Source organism: Bubalus bubalis, chromosome 22 (genome assembly GCF_019923935.1).
Source record: "Bubalus bubalis isolate 160015118507 breed Murrah chromosome 22, NDDB_SH_1, whole genome shotgun sequence".
Taxonomy (NCBI): domain Eukaryota; kingdom Metazoa; phylum Chordata; class Mammalia; order Artiodactyla; family Bovidae; genus Bubalus; species Bubalus bubalis.
Window position 1 is genome coordinate 40,336,824 of NC_059178.1, and position 21,284 is coordinate 40,358,107.

General features: G+C 41.1%; 1 protein-coding gene and 1 pseudogene across 2 annotated transcripts; one reads left to right on the forward strand and one right to left on the reverse strand.

Annotated features, from left to right (window-relative positions):
* The first annotated feature begins 207 nt into the window (after positions 1–207).
* LOC102392092 lies at positions 208–2,659 on the forward strand (annotated as a pseudogene).
* Positions 2,660–10,563: 7,904 nt separating this feature from the next.
* On the reverse strand, positions 10,564–20,973 carry ZNF24 (zinc finger protein 24). 2 transcript variants are annotated; one of them, XM_006059140.4, is made up of 4 exons: positions 20,822–20,973; positions 18,451–18,949; positions 18,069–18,216; positions 10,564–16,152 (listed from the first exon to the last, which is right to left on the reverse strand). In XM_006059140.4, exons 2-4 carry the CDS (start codon positions 18,868–18,870, stop codon positions 15,614–15,616), a joined length of 1,107 nt encoding a protein of 368 aa, XP_006059202.3. In that variant the 5' UTR covers positions 18,871–18,949; positions 20,822–20,973; the 3' UTR covers positions 10,564–15,613. The 2 variants fall into 2 exon arrangements, with proteins under 2 accessions (XP_006059202.3, XP_025129038.3); XM_025273253.3 differs by lacking the exon at positions 20,822–20,973 and adding an exon at positions 20,140–20,417.
* Positions 20,974–21,284: the final 311 nt, after the last annotated feature.

Consider the following 21,284-nt stretch of genomic DNA (forward strand, 5'->3'; position numbering starts at 1 on the left):
CTACTGAACACTTAAATTATGTGACTAATGAACTGTATTATATTTATTTTAATTAATTTATATAGCTACATCTGGTTAGTGACTGCTTATTAGCATAGACTTAGCATATGTTTTCATGCAACAATAAAACTAGCTAGAAATCAACAGCATAAACATTTAAAAAATTCCCAAATCTTTGGAAATTAAGAAAAACAATTTAAATTACCCATGGGTAAAAGGAACAAACACAATGGAAATTAGAATGTATTTTTATCTGGATAAAGTGAAATACAACTTTATCCACAGAGATAAAGTAAGATACAACTAAAGTCCTGATTAAAGAGAAATGTACAGCGTTCAGTGCATGTATTAGGGGGAGAGGGAAAGGCTAAAATTTAGTGATTTGAGTCTCCATCACCAGATGTTAGAAAAAGAATATCAAGTAAATCTAAAGAAAGTAGCTATTGCTGTTTAGTCACTCTATGTGACCCCATAGATTGTAGCCCACTGGGCTCCTCTGTCCATGGGATTTCCCAGGCAAGAATACTGGAGCGGGTTGCCGTTTCCTTCTCCAGGGGATCTTCCCAACCCAGGGATTGAACCTGCATCTCCTGCTTTGCAGGTGAATTCTTTACCACTGAGCCACCTGGGAAGCCCCGAAGGAAAGTAGAGAGAGATTCATATGGGTTGTTCTGGTTTCTCATCATAATTTAAAGAGAAATACTCACAATATCCAGAGCTCTTTATGTCCTGCAAAAGAAGGAAGAAGAGGTCCTCAAATTCCTTACATAGGGACTTCCCTGGGTGCAGTGGCAAAGATGCCATGCTCCCAATGCTGGGGGCCTGGGTTCAAACCCTAGTCAGGGGACTAGATCCCACATGCCACAACTAAGAGCTCACATGCCACAACTAAAGATCCTGCATGCCACCGCAACAAAGATCTGCTGCAGCCAAATAAAGAAAAATTAATTAAACTATTTTAAAAAGAAAAATCCTTACATAAGGAACCCATTTAGGAGGCACTTAGGTTGATTTCCAAATGGAACAGTGAATCTACAAAAGGAAAAAGTGATGGCATCTACTTCATAAATCTGAAGAGTATCTGGGAGAAAGTTCTAGCAGCTTGTGCCATGCCATTGATGCCAGTGAAAACTCGGCTAACGTCAGTGTCCTGTCCTCCAGACATACTGGCCACCAAGCTGTGCTGAAGTTTGCTGCTGCCCCGAGGCCACTCCTATTGCTGACTGTTTCAGTCCTGGAGATTTCACTCACCAGATTCAGGTAGTCTTCTGGGAGTGGAGACTTCCGGTGGTTGCTGATTCTAGGGCTGCCCACTAGCCTCTCACAGAGGCCTACCACTGCTCTGTGTAACACTGACTCAACTCTGCACCCTGTGGGCATCGCCGTTCCTTCCAACAACAAGGGAGCTCACTCAGTGGGTCTGAGGTGATGGGTGCTGGCCTAGGAAGTTGTGCACATGCGTGGCACCATCTCTCATGAACACCCACAGGAGGTCACACCTGATCTCAGCTTCCACACAGACCCAGAAGAGATTGAAGAGGAGGAGCAGGCTGCTGCTGAAAAGGCTGTGACCAAGGAGGTATTTCAGTGTAGATGGACAGCTCTAGCTCCTGAGTTTACTGCTGCTCAACCCGAGATCCCAGACTGGTCTGCGGGTACAGGTGCCCTGGGTGCCTACTCAGCAGGTCCCTCCTAAAGACTGGTCTGCAGCTCCCACTGCTCAGGAATGGGGAGGGAAGACCGCTGAATGGTTTTAAACCACTCTCTCATAGATTTTAAACAGAACATGGAAATTAAGTTGAGGGAAAATAAAGTTGTTGTTTTTTTTTTTTAAAGGAAGGAAATAGTAGAGCATGAATTAACTAGAAAGCAAACATTTTAAAAAGAAAATAAAGCCAAAGGCTCATTTTTGGGAAAAGATTAAATTTGATATTCTCCCAGAAAAACTAATCAAGAAAGAGAGAGAAGTCCCATATGTCAATGTAAGGAATGCAAAAGTGGCCATCAGCACAGATCTACAGTCATTACAGGGGTAATATGGAGGATGATTAATAATTTTACCTGAAATAAAATTAATCTAAAATTAACATAATAAATATAAAATTTGAATAGCTCTATGTCTATTAAGGACATTATCTGTAATTTAAATTTTCCCTATAAAGAATATTCCAAGCCAGACACAGCAGGGAATACTTCCAGACAGTAAATGAAAAAAAAAAAACAATCTCACACAATCTCTTCAAGGTAATAGAAAAAGACCATACATTACCCAACTAATTTTATGGAAGCTGTGGATTATGTTCCTTACAGAGGAAGATTTCCTTTCTGAAACTAGAACAAGAGGCCAGCTTTCCCAGGGATGTTGACAGACCCATCTCTCCACATCTCCCTAGAACACCCTTCAGGCCTTTGATCATTGCAGCTGTCAAAGAGCTTCAGCTGAGCCTCCAGGGCACATTAAAAGCAGTCTCTTTCAAAGAATTGGGATCCAGTTCTCTGGAAGGCAGACTGAATCTATACAATATCATTTATAACTTACACTAATACCAGGCTGAATGAATCACAAGCTAGAATCGAGATTGCTGGGAGAAATATCAACAACCTCAGATATGCAGATGATACCACTCTAATGGCAGAGAGCAAAGAAGAACTAAAGAACTTCTTGATGAAGGTGAAAGAGGAGAGTGAAAAAGCTGGCTTATAACTCAACGTTCAAAAAACTAAGAACATGGCATCTGGTCCCATCACTTCATGGCAAATAGAAGGGGAAAAAGTGGAAACAGTGACACTTTCTTGGGCTCCAAAATCACTGAGGATGGTGATTGCAGCCATGAAATTAAAAGACACTTGCTCCTTGGAAGAAAAGCTATGACAAGCCTAGACAGGATATTAAAAAGTAGAGACATCACTTTGCTGACGAAGGTCTGTATAGTCAAAGCTATGGTTTTTCCAGTAGTCATGTACAGATGTGAGTTGGACCATAAAGAAGGCTGAGCACCAAAGAATTGATGCTTTTGAACTGCGGTGTTGGAGAAGACTCTTGAGAGTCCCTTGGACCGCAAGGAGATCAAACCAGTCAACCCTAAGGAAATCAACCCTGAATATTCACTGGAAGGATTGATACTGAAGCTGAAACTCCAGTACTTTGGCCACCTAATGAGAAGAGTAGACCAAGAGTATTTTGATGAGTGCCATATTATATATATGTGTACTTTGTTCTAAAAATCATATTGACAGTGACAAATGAAAATTTTTCCATTGTTGTACCAGAAATATAGAGGCCTGGCGTGCTGTGATTCATGGGGTCGCAAAGAGTCGGACACGACTGAACGACTGATCTGATCTGATCTGATCATAAACATAGCTCTACATCTTCATTTTAAATATGGCTGTAAGGGATATTTAAAATTGCTTTCTCATTATTCCTCCTCTCTCACCCTGCCCCAAAATTTCTCAATAACAGCACCTTACCTGACTTTCTTTTAAGTAATTCGCTCTCTCTCTTTCAGGGCTACTGTTTTTCTAAATTTGAATTTTGAGATAATTTCAGAATTATCTCAAACAAACTTACAGAAAAGTTGCAAGAAGAGTACAAAGAATTCCTATATGTGCTTCCCCCAGATTCCCCAAATATCATTTTATCACATTTGCTTTATCATTATCTACCTACTTACTCTATCTACCCAGATACATCTCTCTATATATTTTAATGTTTTCCCTGCATTGTTTAGGAGTAACTTGCAGACAACTTACTTTGCAGGCAAAGGAGAAAAGGAAAGATATGCCCATTTGAATGCAGAGTTCCAAAGAATAGCAAGGAGAAATAAGAAAGACTTCCTCAGTGATCAGTGCAAAGAAATAGAGGAAAACAGTAGAATGGGAAAGACTAGAGATCTCTTCAAGAAAATTAGAGATACCAAGGGAACTTTCATGCAAAGATGGGCACAATGAAGGACAGAAAGGGTATGGACCTAACAGAAGCAGAAGATATTAAGAAGAGATGGCAAGAAAACAGAGAAGAACTATACAAAAGAGATCTTCATGACCCAGATAATCACGATGGTGTGATCACTCACCTAGAGCCAGACATCCTGGAATGTGAAGTCAAGAGGGCCTTAGGAAGCATCACTATGAACAAAGCTAGTGGAGGTGATGGAATTCCAGGGGAGCTATTTCAAATCCTGAAAGATGATACTGTGAAAGTGCTGCACTCAATATGCCAGCAAATTTGGAAAACTCAGCAGTGGCCACAGGACTGGAAAAGGTCAGTTTTCATTCCATTCCCAAAGAAAGGCAATGCCAAAGAATGCTCAAACTACTGCACAATTGCACTCATCTCACACGCTAAAAAAGTGATGCTCAAAATTCTCCAAGCCAGGCTTCAACAGTATGTGAACCATGAACTTCCAGATGTTCAAGCTGGATTTCAAAAAGGCAGAGGAACCAGAGATCAAATTGCCACCATCTGCTGGATCATTGAAAAAGCAAGAGAGTTCCAGAAAAACATCTATTTCTGCTTTATTGACTATTGACTGTGTGGATCACAACAAACTGAAAAATTCTTAAAGAGATGGGAATACCAGACCACCTGACCTGCCTCCTGAGAAATCTGTATGCAGGTCAAGAAGCAACAGTCAGAACTAGACATGGAGCAACAGACTGGTTCCAAATCAGGAAAGGAGTACGTCAAGGCTGTATATTGTCACCCTGCTTATTTAACTTATATGCAGAGTACATCATGCAAAATGCCAGGCTAGATGAAGCACAAACTGGAATCAAGATTGCCGGGAGAAATATCAATAGCCTCAGATATGCAGATGACACCACCTTTATGGCAGAAAGCAAAGAAGAATTAAAGAGCCTCTTGATGAAAATGAAAGAGGAAAGTGAAAAAGTTGGCTTAAAACTCAATATTCAGAAAACTAAGATCATGGCATCTAGTCCCATCACTTCATGGCAAGTAGATGGGGAAAGTGGAAATAGTGACAGACTTAATTTGGGGGGGCTTCAAAATCACTACAGATGGTGACTGCAGCCATAAAATTAAAAGAGGATGGGAAGGACTGATGCTGAAGCTGAAACTGCAATACTTTGGGCACCTGATGGGAAGAACTGACTCATTTGAAATGATCCTGATGCTGGGAAAGATTGAAGGTAGGAGGAGAAGGGGACGACAGAGGATGAGATGGTTGCATGGCATCCCTGACTCAATGGACATGAGTGAGTAAACTCCAAGAGTTGGTGATGGACAGGGAGGCCTGGCGTGCTGCAGTCCATAGGGTTGCAATGAGTCAGACATGACTGAGCAACTGAACTGAAGTTGCAGGCACAGTGTTCCTTTGACATTCAGAGCAAGGAGAAAGAGGATTTTGAGCAGAGAAATGGTATAGTCTGGTTTCTATGATCTGGCTGCCTTGTGGGGAACTGAGTTAAGCAGGGAGATGGGGAGGCTATGGCCTGAGCAACTGGAAGGATAAAATTGCCACTTTATAAGATGGCAGTATAAGATACGAGAAAACTACATGTTTGGTGAGAAATTAAAAGTTTGGGGCATGTTAGGTTGAAGATGCCTAATGAATCACTGTTCCAAGCCCTAGGGTTTCTGCTCTTTGATATTGATGACCCTCTAAAAAGACTGCCTGCACCATCCACCCTTGTGGTTGCCATGCCAGGCTGCAAGTGGAGGGAGCAACTGACTCCCCCTGGGTCTCTGGTCCGACACTCCCCCTGTGCTGCTGTGCTTTCTTGGATCCTGACTTCCCAGTGGCTGCTGCTGGAGGGGCTCAATGATACCACCTGGGAGTGTGAAGTTGATGTTCTGTGGTGGAAACTGAGGGGAGCCTGAAGAAAAGTCATCTCCCTCCTCCTACCCCATGGTGAGATGACCTAGTTCATACCGCGTGTACTCTGAAGATAGTGAAACTATGCAAACAGCTGTGCCTTGACTGTAGACACAGAGTAACACCCTCTTTGTACCTTTCTTTTTCCCTGCCTCACTACCCATTTACCTTCAGTCATCATGTTCTGAGATTGCACCACCCCAATAAAGGAAAAGAACCCACCTGCAAATGCAGGAGACACAGGAGACCCAGGTTCCATCCCTGGATCAGGAAGATCCCCTGGAGGAGGAAATGGGAACCCACTCCAGTATTCTTGCCTGGGAAATCCCATGGACAGAGGAGCCTGGCATGCTACAGTCCAGGGGGTTGCAAAGAATCTGACACAACTGAGCAGGCAGGCATGCAATAAAGAATTAACAATAAAGTTTAATTTTAGGCTCTGTTTTCTTGGGAACCCAGATTAAAGTAGGCATCAAAATGGAGATATCTGGTAGGCAAAGGGATTTATGAACCTGTAATTCAGGGAAGAGGTCAAGGCTGGAATAGATTTTGGAATCCTAGATACTAGTTGTAAAGACCTAAGACCAGATGAATTGATGCTTTTGAACTGTGGTGTTGCAGAAGACTTGAGAGTCCCTTGGACTGCAAGGAGATCCAACCAGTCCATTCTGAAGGAGATCAGCCTTTGGATTTCTTTGGAAGGAATGATGCTAAAGCTGAAACTCCAGTACTTTGGCCACCTCATGCAGAGTTGACTCATTGGAAAAGACTCTGATGCTGGGAGGGATTGGGGGCAGGAGGAGAAGGGAATGGCAGAGGATGAGATGGCTGGATGGCATCACTGACTCGATGGACGTGAGTCTGGGTGAACTCTGGGAATTGGTGATGGACAGGGAGACCTGGTGTGCTGTGATTCATGGGGTTGCAGAGTCAGACACGACTGAGCAACTGAACTGAACTGAACTGAAGACCAGATGAGATCCTAGGAAGTGAACATAGGTAGAAAACCAGAGATTTGAATGCTGACCCCTCAGGCACTCCAACATAGTGAAGGCTAGAGAGTTGAGGAAATACCAGCATTGAGACTGAGAAGACATGTCCCACAAGGTAGAGAAAAACCAAGTGTGTTGTTCCTGAAGCCAAATGAAAATGTCAGTTATGCAAAATACTGCTGACAGCTCAAACAATAAGTTAGTACTGGAACCAGCATATGGAGTTTAGCAAACTTGATTACTACCCTTTATTTGGAGAATTAGTTTAATATTCAGTAATGTCACACCTCTCATTCCTGATATAATTTGCATCTATTTTTTTTTTCCTGATCACTTTGGCTTTGAAGTTTATCTTGTTCTTTTTAAAAAGTTGCTTTTGGTTTAAATAGAGTATAGAAATTGATTCCTTATTTTTGTTTTCTATTGATTTCCAATCTAGTCTTTCTTTTCTTCTATTTACTTTGGGCTTAATTTATTCTTATTCTGGTTTCTTAAAGTGGAAGCTGAAGTAATTAAATCAAGACTTTTTTTTCTAATATATTTCATGGCTAAAAATTTACCTGTAAAAACTGTGTCCCAGAAATAATTTGTTGAAATATTTCTCTGTTCCTTTCTCCCCTCACCTTGCTGCTGCTGCTGCTGCTGCTGCTGCTAAGTCGCTTCAGTCGTGTCTGACTCTTAGCGACCCCATGGACTGCGGCCTTCCAGGCTCCTCTGTCCATGGCATTTTCCAGGCAAGAGTACTGGAGTGGGGTGCCATTCTCCAATATTGAACTGCAGCTCTGTTCATTTTTTTCTCAGTATTTTCTTTTCCTTTTTTTCATTTTGAATGATTTTTGCTATGTCTTACCTACGGTAATTTTTTTTTCTGTTATGTTTAATCCACAATTAATCCCATCTGTGCTTTTTTTAAAAAAGAATCTGATATTGTAGCTTTCATCTCCGAAAGCTTGATTTGGTTGTTTTTAGATTTCATGTTGCTACTGAGCATGTTTTGTATTTCCTTAGCTTCTTGATCTATGGAATACAGTTTAATAACTGTCTTAATGAGCTTGTCTAATTGTCACTTCTGGATCAATTTGAGTGGTTTTTCTTATTATGGTTGCATTTTCCTGCTTCTTTGCATGATGTGAGTTACCCAATTTTTTATTGGTTGCCAGTCATTGTGTATTGTACGCTGTTGGGTGCTAAGTATTTTTAATAAATGTATATTCTTGAGCTTTGTTCTTGGATGTGTTTAAATTACTTAGACAGTTTTATCCTATTAGGTCTTGCTATTAAATATCTTTCAGGCAGTGTTGTCTAGGGTTCATTTTTCTCCTATGGAGGTAAGACTACATTTTGGACCCAGTTTTTCAACCTCAGCACTATTGACATTTAATGCCAGATGATTCATTATAGAATGTTTAGCTGCAGTCCACGGGGTCACTAAGAGTCTTAGTGAAGTCTTAGTGAAGTGAGCAACTTCACTTTCACTTTTCACTTTCATGCATTGGAGAAGGAAATGGCAACCCACTCCAGTGTTCTTGCCTGGAGAATCCCAGGGACGGGGGAGCCTGGTGGGCTGCTGTCTGTGGGGTTGCACAGAGACTGAAGTGACTTAGCAGCAGCAGCAGCAGCATCTCTGGCCTCCACCCACTAGATGCCAGTATAGGTTCATCTCCTCTGGCTGTGAAAACCAAACTGTCTCCAGAAGTCACCAATTGCCTCCTGTGAGAGTGGGGGGTGGGGGGACAGGGAAGGTGTGCATGCGCCAAAACTGCCCTCTTTTGAGAACCACAGCTCTAACAGATATCCTGCCACTTTTAAGGCTTTCTGCTCTGCCTGATGGTACTATTCCTGGCCATTGTGAGTTCCAGTGATTCCCCGCCCCATCCCCCCCAATTCTTCTGGATGGTTCTTTCCTCTACCTCAGATAGTTTCCACTCAGCTGAATGCTTGTGAAGGACCCTCTGCAGATCTCCAACGTTTAGTTCTCCTCTTTGATACTCCACCCTGCAAAAGCTAGTCCCTTGACCTCTCAGGGCCCCTGCTCCATCTTCTCATTGAGGGAGACTGCCAGGTTGCTTGAGTTCTCCCTCCCTGTGCTGTGGCCTGGAAGGCCACAGGCAGTGAAAGTTAGAAGTGTTAGTTGCTTAGTCGTGTCCCACTCTTTGGGATCCCATCGAACTGTCCATGTAATTCTCCAGGCAATATTGGAGTGGGTTGCATTCCCTTCTCAGGGGTCGAACCCAGGTCTCCTGCATTGCAGATTCTTTACCATCTGAGCCATCAGGGAAGCCCCAAATTTGCCTCACATTTCCCATTTCAGGGATCTCCTCTCTCCTATTCTTTGCTTCTGATACATTTTGTCTAATATTGTACTTGCTCAGGCAGGTTAGATTTAGTCATCTTGGTCTGAAGGATTTTGTGATGGTTTTATAAAAGGATATTTGCATGCTAATTCAAAAAATTCAAAGAGAGGAAAACTTTATAATGCAAGAGGTAAGGATTACTAGAGCATGCCTTTGAGGTCTGAGAGGGTGGCTTAGACCCAACAGAGAGGGCAGCCTCAGGTAGAAGCACAGTTGATCCACAGTTAAAAGGGAAAGTGGCACTAAGAAACCAAGATACGGACTTTGTTTACTGCTTTCTAGATTTTTCTTTCTGTTGTAAACACAGTATGGTACGTAGAGACAGGGACAGGTATACAGAGTGCATTTTTATAGGTGTAGACACAACATAAAATTGTTACTGGGGTAATACTAGTATTATGGACTCATGGGTTACTTTTGGAATGCTTTTTATTTCTAAGATTTTCTCATGTAGCTATATATTAGTTTATATTAATAGTCTATTACAGATTTACATAAAAATATGTAGAGAAACTTTTTACAAATTTAAAGAAACTAGTTGGGACACTTTATTCTAGTCTCAGCACCTACTCATTACACTCCTTTGCCCAAAACCTCTGAGCTTTCCATCTCATTCATAGTTCTCGCCAGTGGCTAACCAAGTATCCCAAGATCTGGCCCTACTCTCCACCCTTAACTCCTTTCTCTGGTTTCACCCACTACCTTCACCCATTTCACTCTGCTCCAGCCCCACTGGCCTTGTCTCTTGAACAAATCAGGCAATGCTACTACATCAAATTCTTCATACTTGCTGTTCCCATGCCTAGAATGCCATCTGTAGTTTCCAATAGCAATAAACCCCAGGGCAGTCTTGGGCCTGAGCAACTTCAAATTCACAGGCCTGAGAATTTTTTAAAAAGGACCCCAGAAAACCACATTGTGGGGAGATAAGGAAATGGAGGACATGGGAAGGAGTTCCAAGTCACATATAGGGGATGTTTGTCGGGGAACACCCTAAGAGTGATGGCTGGAGGTGGGTACAGCATAGACTCAGCAGTGTAATCCCCAGTCTGGGTCCCAAGTTAATCAATCTGTAAGAAGGATGGGAAGAGAAATGCCAAGGACTTGACTGTGTGATGTTTTTTATCTATAGACATTCCCAATGTGTTCAGTTATTGTTGGAATTTAAAGTATATGAATGTGCTATGTGATGTAGACAAGAGTAGAGTAACAAATGGCAGAGGTTGACAGAGGCCACATCATGGAAGGCCATGCTAATTTTATTAACTTATGTAGTGCATAAAGTATAAGTCTAGAATTTAAAATTACAAAGGTTTTCTACAAATCAGTAAGAAAATACAAACAACCTATATTAATCAGGACAGAAACCCAATTCAATTATTTTAAACAAGAAAGGGACTTTATTGGCTCACAAAACGTTAAAGTCCAGAGGTAGGGCAGGCTTTAGGCACAGCTGGATCTAGGGCCTCCAGAAAAATGACATCAGAACTTAGATCTCATTCCTTTCTGCTAGCCTCTGAGTTTCCCCTCAGACTCTTTCCAAATAGTACAAATTTTCAGGCTTACACAGTCCTTAGTTCGTGGGATCTCTGATGAGCGTTCTTTCCAAGAGTTCCAGCAGAAGTTCCGTTGAAGGTATTCTTTAGCCTGACTTGGGTTACACGCCCATTCTTTAATCACTGTGGCAAAGGAGCTGTGGGACTCAGAAAGGCCTGACCTGGTAATGTACTCTCCTAAGCCACAGGGAATGGGCTCCCCACAATATTTATTGTTATCACAAGACAGGGAAAGAGATGCTGAACAGAAACAACATTTATCTACACATAACTCAAGAGAAAAGCAGGTGAAGGATACAAACTATCCATGATAAAACTACAAATGGCCAATAAATATATGAAAATAACCTCAACCTTGCCATTAATCAGGAAAATGTAAAATGATCCTTTTTCTCTTTTTTGCCCATCAGATAAAAATTATCAAGTGCAGGTAAAGCTTTATGGGGAAATGAGCACTTTCCATACAGTTGGTGAAAACAGAAAGTCATGAAGGCCTTTTGGAAGGCTAAGGTGGGTCTACTATCAGATTGTTCCCTGATAGACAATCTGGTAACAATCTGATAGACCCAACAATCTACCTTCTACTCCATTCTAAAAAAATACTCACACATGCATAAAGATAAGAAAGAGATGTTTACTTTGGCAATGTAATAGCAAAAGAAAAAATAAGGGAACAGTTAAATAATGGTATTTTCATAGTATTGAATATTATCCAACCATTAAGGAGGTTTAAAGACCTCAGGATTGGTTTTTGAGACCAAAAAAAAGCAAGCTGCAGAACAATACATATATATATCCTATTTATGTAAAAATGGCATTTGTATGTATATGCATATTCACATGAGAATTATGGAAAGGAGATTAGATGAATGCATACCCAACTGTGGGCAGTGGAATGTGATAGGAAATGCTGGAGAAAAGGGTCTCTCTTCGCTCCTATATAAAAGTTTTGTACACTGAGATGGTAGTCATTTATATTTTCATAATTAAAAATGGGAAAATGCAATTCACAATTGGAAATAAAAAGTATATTTGCAAATTGCAAATAAAGTATAAAAAGATAATTCTCCTTATTAACAACAACAAAAAAAAGAGCAAACACATTGAAGGATCAGGGTTGTTTGGAGTGTAGGCAAAGAGGCACTCTAACTAGTGATGGAGTTGCAAAGTGGTACTATCTTTTCTCATGGTATTTCTCCAAATGTTAAATATGTACATTTCCTGACCCAATAAATCTGCTTCTGGCTATTTACGCTACAGAAATACCCACAGAGGCAGCAAAATATATACGGATGTTAACTCTACCTTTCTTTGTAATAAAAAAAAAAAAAAATGGAACTAATGAAATTACCTACCAGTAGGGGTTGTCTAACGAGTTACAGCATTTTTTTAGGCTGTGCTGTGGCATGTGGGATCTTAGTTCCCCAATCAGGGATTGAACTTGTGCCCCCTGCATTGGGAGTGCCGAGTCTTAACCACTGGACTGCCTGGGAAGTCCCAGTTACAGCGTATTGATTCAATGGGTTAGTATGTAGCCATAAAAAAATAAAAGTCTACATCCAAGTGGGAGGGAGAGGAGGCAATTTTCAGTGCAGTACATGTAAAATGGGGATATGTACCTACCTCATATGGTTGGTGGGGGGATTAAGAGTTAATCCATGGTAAAGCGCTTCCAACAGTGTCTGTGTACAGTGACAACTGTCAGCTATTAACACGTTTTTGCTTAATTATGTATATGCCTAAGTCTGGAAGAAGAGCAAACCAAATAATTACTTGTCAATTTAGACCATAAAAAGATATGTCCTTTTTCATTTTGTATTTCTGCACTGTAGAAAAGTCAAACAAGTATGTTTTAATAGCCTTTATATTTGCTAACCATAAGATAAAAGCATAAAATTTACCAATCAAGGTTTAATAGCCATCATTCATTGCACTGTGAAAAAAAAATACATCCCTGGAGTTCACAGAACTAGATTTGAGTTTTAGCTCTAACTGGCCACATGCAAGTCACGCGATCTCTAAATCTTGCTTTCCTAGTCTACAAATCTAAGGGAGATGGGTAGTGTCTAACCCAATGACTGGCATGCAGATTATTTCAGTACATAGAACCCTCCCTGCAACTTACACAAATGTGACAGACCTACTGCTAAATGATCAAGTGCCAACTGGGTGTGAATGTGGAGAGTTCAACCTCCAAGAAAATCAAAAGAAAATTTCGCAGTAATGAGCAAGTGGTCAGTGGCTATTGGTCAGGCATAAGCAGTCTGCTTGCCATTAATAATGACTGCTCATTTGCTAACCCAACAGATGCCACTGCTTGGCAATGCTAGATCACCACTTCATCAAAGGCTGGGCACCCCCCAGATTTGCCAACTATGATCATCTGAGTGGACATAAATGAAAAGTCCAGACGAAATCACAAAGCACTGAATATATAACCAGAGATGGGGAGTACACAATCATTTCCTTTTAATGTGTATCATCACCCAGTTTTCTGGGGTCCAGTCCATTTCCCCCCCCGAGCCTTGCCTTAGTCTCAGAATCCTTCTTAAACAACACACAGGTATCAGAGATGACAAGACAAACTCACATTTGCCAACTCTAATACTTTTTTCTAAGTTCTCACATTACACCAAACATCTTTGGCATTTATGACAAATGTACCACAGGGCAGCTTCTTTGTATACAGGAAAAGCAGAAGATCTAAAAAACCATGAAACTCTAACCACCAAGAGGTTACTCCATTCTTACCTACTCTGATAAAAGAATTCTGTCATCCCAGCAGTATTCCAAATATGCCACTTCAGAACCTACTTGGAAAGAAGCCAGTTATAAATAAATCAATCAACCCAAGACCATTTTATCTTAGAGCAGAGGAATTCATAGCTTTATTGGACTCTGACTTGTTTCCTCTTAGCCACAAAGAGAAAAAGACCCAAACAAAAGTCCCTACATATTCTTGTATAACTTAAAATACATTATATCATTACTACATATTTATACTTCAATAAATCTTAATCTATAAAGCACATTTCTTATAATTATCAAAAAATTCTATAAACAAGCTCCATTCTGCCTCACTTCTCCACCAGCTAGCCTTGCATTTATTACTCTGCTTTTTAACAGGCTCATGCAAATCGCACCTTCCATTTTTTAATTTGATCCAAGCACCAGATGTAACCCATAACTCTGGAAATACGTAATTTTTTATTCACATGGGTCATTTTCCACACAATTATGCCCACTATAAAAAAGCCTTTTCTCATAATCTATATATTTTAACTTCCAGAGTTTTCCACTAAACAGAACCACAGTATTTGGGATTCTCAACCAAGGAGTATATAATCCTACTACTACAATGTTATTACTTTTATACATTTTTAAAAAAATGTGTTAAGACTTAAAATTAAAAAAAGCTCCACCAACTCTGACGATTAATAAACTAGTTAATAGCCTAGTTCTTTTTTAAATAGAACAATCCATTCAATCTAATATGTTAAGTACAACCTCAATACTACTAGAGATTGATTAGTTTTTTTTTTTTATAAAAGACCCATAAACTTCCAAACTGTGATAGTTATCTTGGACTCACCTCTGAAGACTGCTGACGAGCTGGCTAGCTCTTTGAGCTGAGTCCTCCTTTCCCCAATACAACACCCTGGTAAGAGAACTATGGCTCTAGGAATCTCAGAGGTGACCCCCCACCCCAAGACTGCTTAGATTGGGGTGGGGGGAGCGGCTAACTCACAGGAAACAGCTTTATACCAACCCCCAGTGACTTACAGTGGAAGAATACCTACCTACCCGTGGCAGGGTTACAGTACCTAGCACAGTGCCTTGTTGGTAGAAAATTTAATAATAAACCCATGGCTGCTCTGTTAGCTTGGTGTTCAACCCTTTTGTACCAAAAGAGTAAAATCAAAACCCTGATACCTTGTTCCCCACCTATCAGGGATTTTCCTGTCCTCAACAAAAGTGAAAGAAAAATAACGACTTACTTAGATCTTCAAGTCTTTTGTTTTCTAAAAGCCAAGACAGACCATTACTCATTTACATTTGCCCTTCAATGCTGCCATTCACTACAGATCCTCCCCTAGTGTTATAATTTCTACCTTCAAAGCTTTACAGCTGTTTGTTTAAACTGTTCACTTTCTAATGATACATGAGAAGACATTATTTTCATGAGTAGGTTGCTTCTCAATTACAGGTAGGATGAGCTATTTTTGAGTTTTCCAGCAGGCAGATAATTATACCTAGAATAAATTCCTGATACACTTCAATTATTGGATCAAAGTATTTGTCAGTCTTCCCCAATCTAGGTATCCCATTCACTTTTTGATGTTTTATCAACTGTCACTTCTTATCTGAGTTTTAAGGCTCATTTCACTCTGGTTTTTGGTCACCTTTTATCTTCTATTTTCAAAAATGCATATTCAAATTAGGTAAAAGGAAACAGGTAAATCCGGAAAAAGTGGTTTCAGTTTTCAGATTTTGTAATTCTTATGTTGCTTTTCAATGCAGAAGGGAATGTATCCTTGCAAAGAACATTTCGATGACCAACACAAATAATATATCTGTCTAAGAAGCAAACTTTGTAACAAAGGGACAAAGATCAGGTAGCTCATCATTAGGAAAAATAATAAGAAATATCACATGGAAGATTAGGCATTAACACCTGAATTAAGTTTAAAATTTCAGTTTCTAGGCAGGTATGACACCATTCCTTTCAAGATAATAGTGGGTAAAGATTTTCTACATTTCCCAGTGGATTTTCTAACAGTCTATAGGAAAACTATGTCATTTCATGTTTTTAATTTTGTCTTCATTTCAGAAGAAAAAGACCTGAGTGCTGACTTTTTTTTTTTAATTTCTTAAACTTTCACAACATTGAGAAGTTTTTCTGCATTGTGTCTTCGCTGATGTCTAAAAAGATTTGAGCTTTGACTATAGGATTTCCCACACTGAACGCATTCATAAGGTTTTTCCCCAGTATGGATTCTCTGGTGATTGATAAGCCCAGAATTCTGGCTAAAGGCTTTTCCACATTCGAGACATTTGTAAGGTTTTTCTCCAGTGTGGACTCTCTGGTGCTGCACGAGGATGGAACTTCTGCTGAATGCTTTCCCACACTCAACACATCCATAGGGTTTCTCCCCACTGTGGATTCTCTGATGAAGAATAAGGGCTGAGCCCTGACTGAAGTGTTTCCCACATTCGTCACATATATGCTGTTTCTTTCGGGAGGGATTTCTCTTTCTTTCAAATCTGCCCTTAGGGAAACAGGTTTCTCCATATTTAAAGATTTGAGGAACACCTATATTGAGAGTGCCGGGAACTTCATGAGATTCTCCTGCTGAAGGAATCTCCTGCTTTGGAGCTAGAGCTCCATTTTCAGTCCTAGCATCATCATCTGAAATAAACAGAAAATGTAATTATCACTTACTTCCTATTCTGGGAGGACAGACAACTGAAGAAAAAAAAAATGTTTAAAAAAATGAAGTAGAAGTAAATAGCTTGTATATGTCTATAAACAGCACTATGAAACTGGTGATGATACTGCCTAGTCTCAAAAAAGAAAAAAATGAAGACAACTGATTATGAGGTTAATGAGGTGAGAGCATGAGAACATATGAGGAATTAAAAGGCTGTATACTAGTGAGTGGTAGCACAGGGAGTGGGTTACACAATGGTGGTCAAAAATCGAAGGGTGGAAAAAGTACAGATGTTTCAGTCTAAGTTTGTTAGGAGACACAGAGATGCAACTAAGGTCAGGAGAAAAATAAATCAAAATTTGCCATCAGGAAGTCACATTGTTTTGCTTTGAAAAAGGGAGAAGTTATATCAAAATACAAGTGTAAGTAACCAATCTGTCAGACAGTGATTTTTCTAAAATGAGCAAGACAAAGCAGGTCAAAGCCAAGATTAGATTATAAGGAGAATACAGCAGTCCAGACAAGAAGCAGCTGAAGGTAAGCCGGGAGCATCCTGTGTTAACTTGGGACATGACACTTACAAATTCAAGGCTCTTTTAATGACTGAAGTTTTCCTATAAAAGCAACTTGCTGTATTTGGTATTTGTCATGGTATTAAGACGAGCTGTGACTTCTAGGCCTGTTAGATATGCACAATGAAAGAACAGCCTGAATTGCCAACATGAGATACCATTATCTACCTATAGGCAGGAGTGGTATGAGTAAGTCTCATTTAAGACCTTCCTGAAACTTCAAGCTTTGATGAATAGTTACTGAAGGGTGAGCAGAAGCACTCAAAACACTTGTACATAGTGAGAAAGTCTGTAACAAATGATTAAGAAAGAGACAGAAAAGAAAGCTGACCAAGAGACACTGACGAGTCAGAGGAGATGAGTGAGGTCTGGAGACTTGAGTAACAGAGAAGTGAGTGTGAAGGTGACAAATGGCACAGAAAGAATTTAGTCCCCAAGTGTGGTAAAGACCAGAACGCTAAAACGAGGCGGGAATTATTCTATTCTACAGTTTAAAGAGGCAAGAATGAAGTCTATTCTACAATTCAAGCAAGGGAGAAGTTTGCCACCCAAGAAGATGCCACCTCCAAAACCAAAGATGCTGGTTCTCAAACTTTACTGCAGAGAAGAACACCCCATAATTCAAAGGGGCAGAACTCAGGACTCATCTGGCTCGCACTAGCATTACCTTCAACTACCTCAAGAAATGATGCCCAAAGCAGTCGCAAACAAAATTTCATTTTAATTCCTATAAATATGAAAAAGAAATCTAGCAGGTTTAGGAATATACAGGATTGTATCAAAATAAATATGTGGCATTAACTGCCAAGATGCTGGGAAAGAATGGCATTAGTGAACAATCTTTCCATTTAATTTTTCTGTACTTATGTTGAAGAAAAACCAAAAAAGCTGAAAATTCTAAAAGATTTTGGTGATAACAAACAAAAAACTAGATTTGAAGAGGTAAGCTTATTATACCAAGGGTACTAGGTAGGAAACTGGAAGGATGTGAAACAGGTGGCAAATAAGCAATACAGAGGGACCTGGTCTACAGGTGGGTTATGGCTCAGAGTAAGTCAAATGCCCACCAGAAATGGGCAGGCCTTCAAAGAAAGACATAAAAGCAAAGAAAAGGTTGATGATGTTATGTTGAAGAATAAAAGACTCAAGGTTAGCAAACCAATTGTTATCACATAAGAATAGAACTCCTACAATGTGTCTATGTCTAAGCAATCAGGTAAAGGTGATTATTCCCCCTCCCTGCTCCCAGTAAAAATAAGCAGAGTTCTGGACAAAAGGGCCACACTCTCACTCTCCAGCCCATACGGAGTTCCGGTCCTCACCACAGTGCCTTAGGGAATGGAGCTCCCAGGATGCCCACTTGAGCTGGTTTTCCACAGCATCAAGCTCAGAACTCGGTAATCCCTGAGCTTCTTCTTGAGATACTACCTCCTCCACTAACACTTCCCGTTTTCGTCGCCGAAGAGAAACCTGGAAATGATAGGAATTGGTTCAGTTGAGAAGGAATTTGATGAGAATCAAAACTAAAACACACACCAAAGAAAACCATACAAAACATATGCTGCAGAGGCCTAGAGGGCAAAGCAGCATAAACAATAAAGGGCGGGGAGGGGAAGCATAAACATAATTCTAACTTAGTTGAGTAGAACTAATCCAGAAGCTGTGAATACTGCTATGCCAGTGCTCCTAACACAAGAAACTTACTGGCTGTCCAGGGTCATCTAGTTCACTCTCTAAATCCTCCAGGACCGTCACCGCCTCCTCTCCATTCTCTGGATGATGCTCTCGAACCCAAGTCTGTAGCTCCTTGGGAAGGATGGCAACAAACTGCTCTAGTACAACCAGCTCCAAGATTTGTTCTTTTGTGTGTGTCTCTGGCCTGAGCCACAGACGGCAAAGTTCTCGAAGCTGGCTCACAGCTTCCCGGGGCCCAGGTGAATCCTGGTATCCAAACTGCCTGAATCTCTGGCGAAAAACCTCCGGGTCAGGAAGATGGTTCCAGGGGATACTCGACCCCTCTTCACCATCAGGATCCTCCTCCAACTTCACTCTTAGAATTTTTTCCTCTTCATCTGGAGTTGGGATGATAAGTATTGAATCCTCTTCCACTGACTGTGCAGACATCCTGATTTATAATACTTCAAGGAAAGACAATCAAGGCAAGATACCTTAGGGAAATACCCAGTTTTCTTCACAGGCACTCCTGAGACACAAGAAATGAAAAATATATAAATGACTAAATATTCTAAGAACCTGGACACAGAATGATTAAAGGAAATAAAAATGTATTCTTTTACTAGATTAAAAATTCCAATCAATAAATAACCTGAATCAGAAGTTTGCAAACTACAGCTCATGGCCAAGTCTGGCCTGCTGCCCATTTTTGTACAATGCGTATACTAAGAATAGTTTTCACACTTGTACATGGTGGGAAAAAAATCAAAAGAACACTCCATGACATGTGAAAATGACATGAAATTAAATCATCTGTCTCATAAATAATTTTATTCATTTGTTCATACTACAATAGCAGAGTTGAGTAGTTGCAATAGGCACTATAGGGCATGAGAAACTTAATATTTACCCTGGTCCTTTAGAGATAAAGTTTGCCAACCTATGATCAACACAACTTATTTCAACAATCAAAAGAATCTAAGTTAAAAACCAGCCCTTCTCAGTGTTATCTAAATGCATCTGACCCTTGAACACATTATCTATAATTCAATACTGGTGTTCCTTGACACACTTAGGTCATCTCAAAAGCAGGGACTGCTTTTTTATTATCTGTTTAAAAAAAATTTTTTTCACAAAACGTTTAAGGGTTATTTTTTAAATGTTTAAGAACTACTAGGACTTTAAATATACGTTTAAAAAAAATTCACTTGCTCAGGAATAGATAATAATGTTGGAAAAAAGTAACCACTATGTGCCATAAAATTTAATTATTTTTCAGTTACTCTCCACACCATAAATACCTTTAAATTAGGAACGACAGGCATTAATCAGCAAATTCTAGGGGAAAGAACTCTCCTAACACCTTTGTGATGCAGATTCTTCCGTTGACACTGAATGACTCACAATCTCCACAGTTACTACCTTCATGGAGACCTTGTGCTATTTCTAACCCTTTCCTTGGTATTTGCACAGTCATGCCCATGCCATTGTCTACAACACCCGTTAAGAATGAGCCACGCAGCTGCTCAATGCACCCATACAGGCCCCAGAATATGAAAGCCAATTTCCAAAAACTTCCTGTAACCCTACCAAAACTAGGAATCAGAAAAGATCTTACCAGGTAACATACACACAAGTTTAATTAAATACTCTGGAGTGTGGCGGCCTTATAAACATGTAGCTTTGGCCTATAGATCTGTTTCTATTCCAAGACCCTACCTTTCTACGGTTCAAGCATTCTATAGAAAAGAAATTTCTCTTCTTTTTACGTTCTCCAACAGCACCCTGGCAGTGGGATGTGAGGAGGTGCGGCGAACGCAGGCCCGCGGTCCCGACCGTCTTTGGGCGGAGAGCCCCGTCCCAGGTGACCTCCCCACGCAGTCCTGCAGAGTGCCGCTGTGAACTGCGCCCCCACCCCAACAACTTCAGCCCCCTTTTCCCGCACTCGCGGCGGCGGCTTTCCTCAGACCGAATGCCACCCGGCCACAACAGCAAACGAGCCGCGGCACTTCCGCCCGCGGCCGGCTAAACTACAAGTCCCGGCAGGCCCCGCGCGAAGCCCGCCCACTCCCACCTCCGCCCGAAAAGAATCCCAGAACTCTCCGCGAGATTTCAGGGCCTCGAAATAGAACAAAACCGGCTGATGGGGGAGGGGAAGTCGGGGGTCGCGAAGGACACAAGGGACGGAGGACTCTTCGAGGGTGCTGAAAGCCCTATCTGGCTTTCTGTCTTCCCTTGCCCATCCCACAACTGCCGGGCACGAAGACCGCGGCCTGTCCCCCGCGCCTCTGGAAGAAGCCGAGGAATGTTCCCGCCAGGCTTCTTCGCTGACTCTTGTCAAGCAGTCTGCAGCCCCCAGGCCAGCGTCTCTCTCACACCCTTCCCCCCTACTCGCGCAAACCTCGGGCTCGGGAACCACAGCCGCTTCGCTGTCCTCGTCCGACGCAGAAGCGCCGCTCACAAGCCGTTTCCCAGCAGCCCCCGGCGCGGACTGCTTCCGGTCTGTGGGCCCCAGGAGGCGGGGGGAGGCGAAGCCCCACGTTGCCATGGAGATGCGCTCTGGGCCGGGGGAAGGGCTGTCCAACGACAATGACCGCTTTGAGGCTGCGCTTGGCCTCGCGCCTTCCTCCCCCGGTATCCCAGCCTTCTGGGTTCCGCTTGAAAGACAAGAAAAAGAAAGAATTCTGCCACTAAGACAGTCTTTACGGTTTCATAAGCCTTTTCACATGCATTGTGTCATGTGATCGTCACAGTAGTTCTCTGAAAGAAGTATTATGAATATTTATGAATGTTAATTACTTTGTACCAGGCACTATCACCGTGCTTTACATGTAATTTCATTTTCACAACAACGCTGAGATAGT

Excerpts from the sequence above, each read along its gene's own strand:
- ZNF24 (XM_006059140.4), bottom strand. The coding sequence starts at position 18,870 with ATGTCTGCACAGTCAGTGGAAGAGGATTCAATACTTATCATCCCAACT. Across the intron at positions 18,217-18,450 it reads TAGATGACCCTGGACAGCCA|GTTTCTCTTCGGCGACGAAA; the intron begins GTAAGTTTCTTG and ends TATCATTTCCAG. Across the intron at positions 16,153-18,068 it reads CCATTCCCTAAGGCACTGTG|ATGATGATGCTAGGACTGAA; the intron begins GTGAGGACCGGA and ends TGTTTATTTCAG.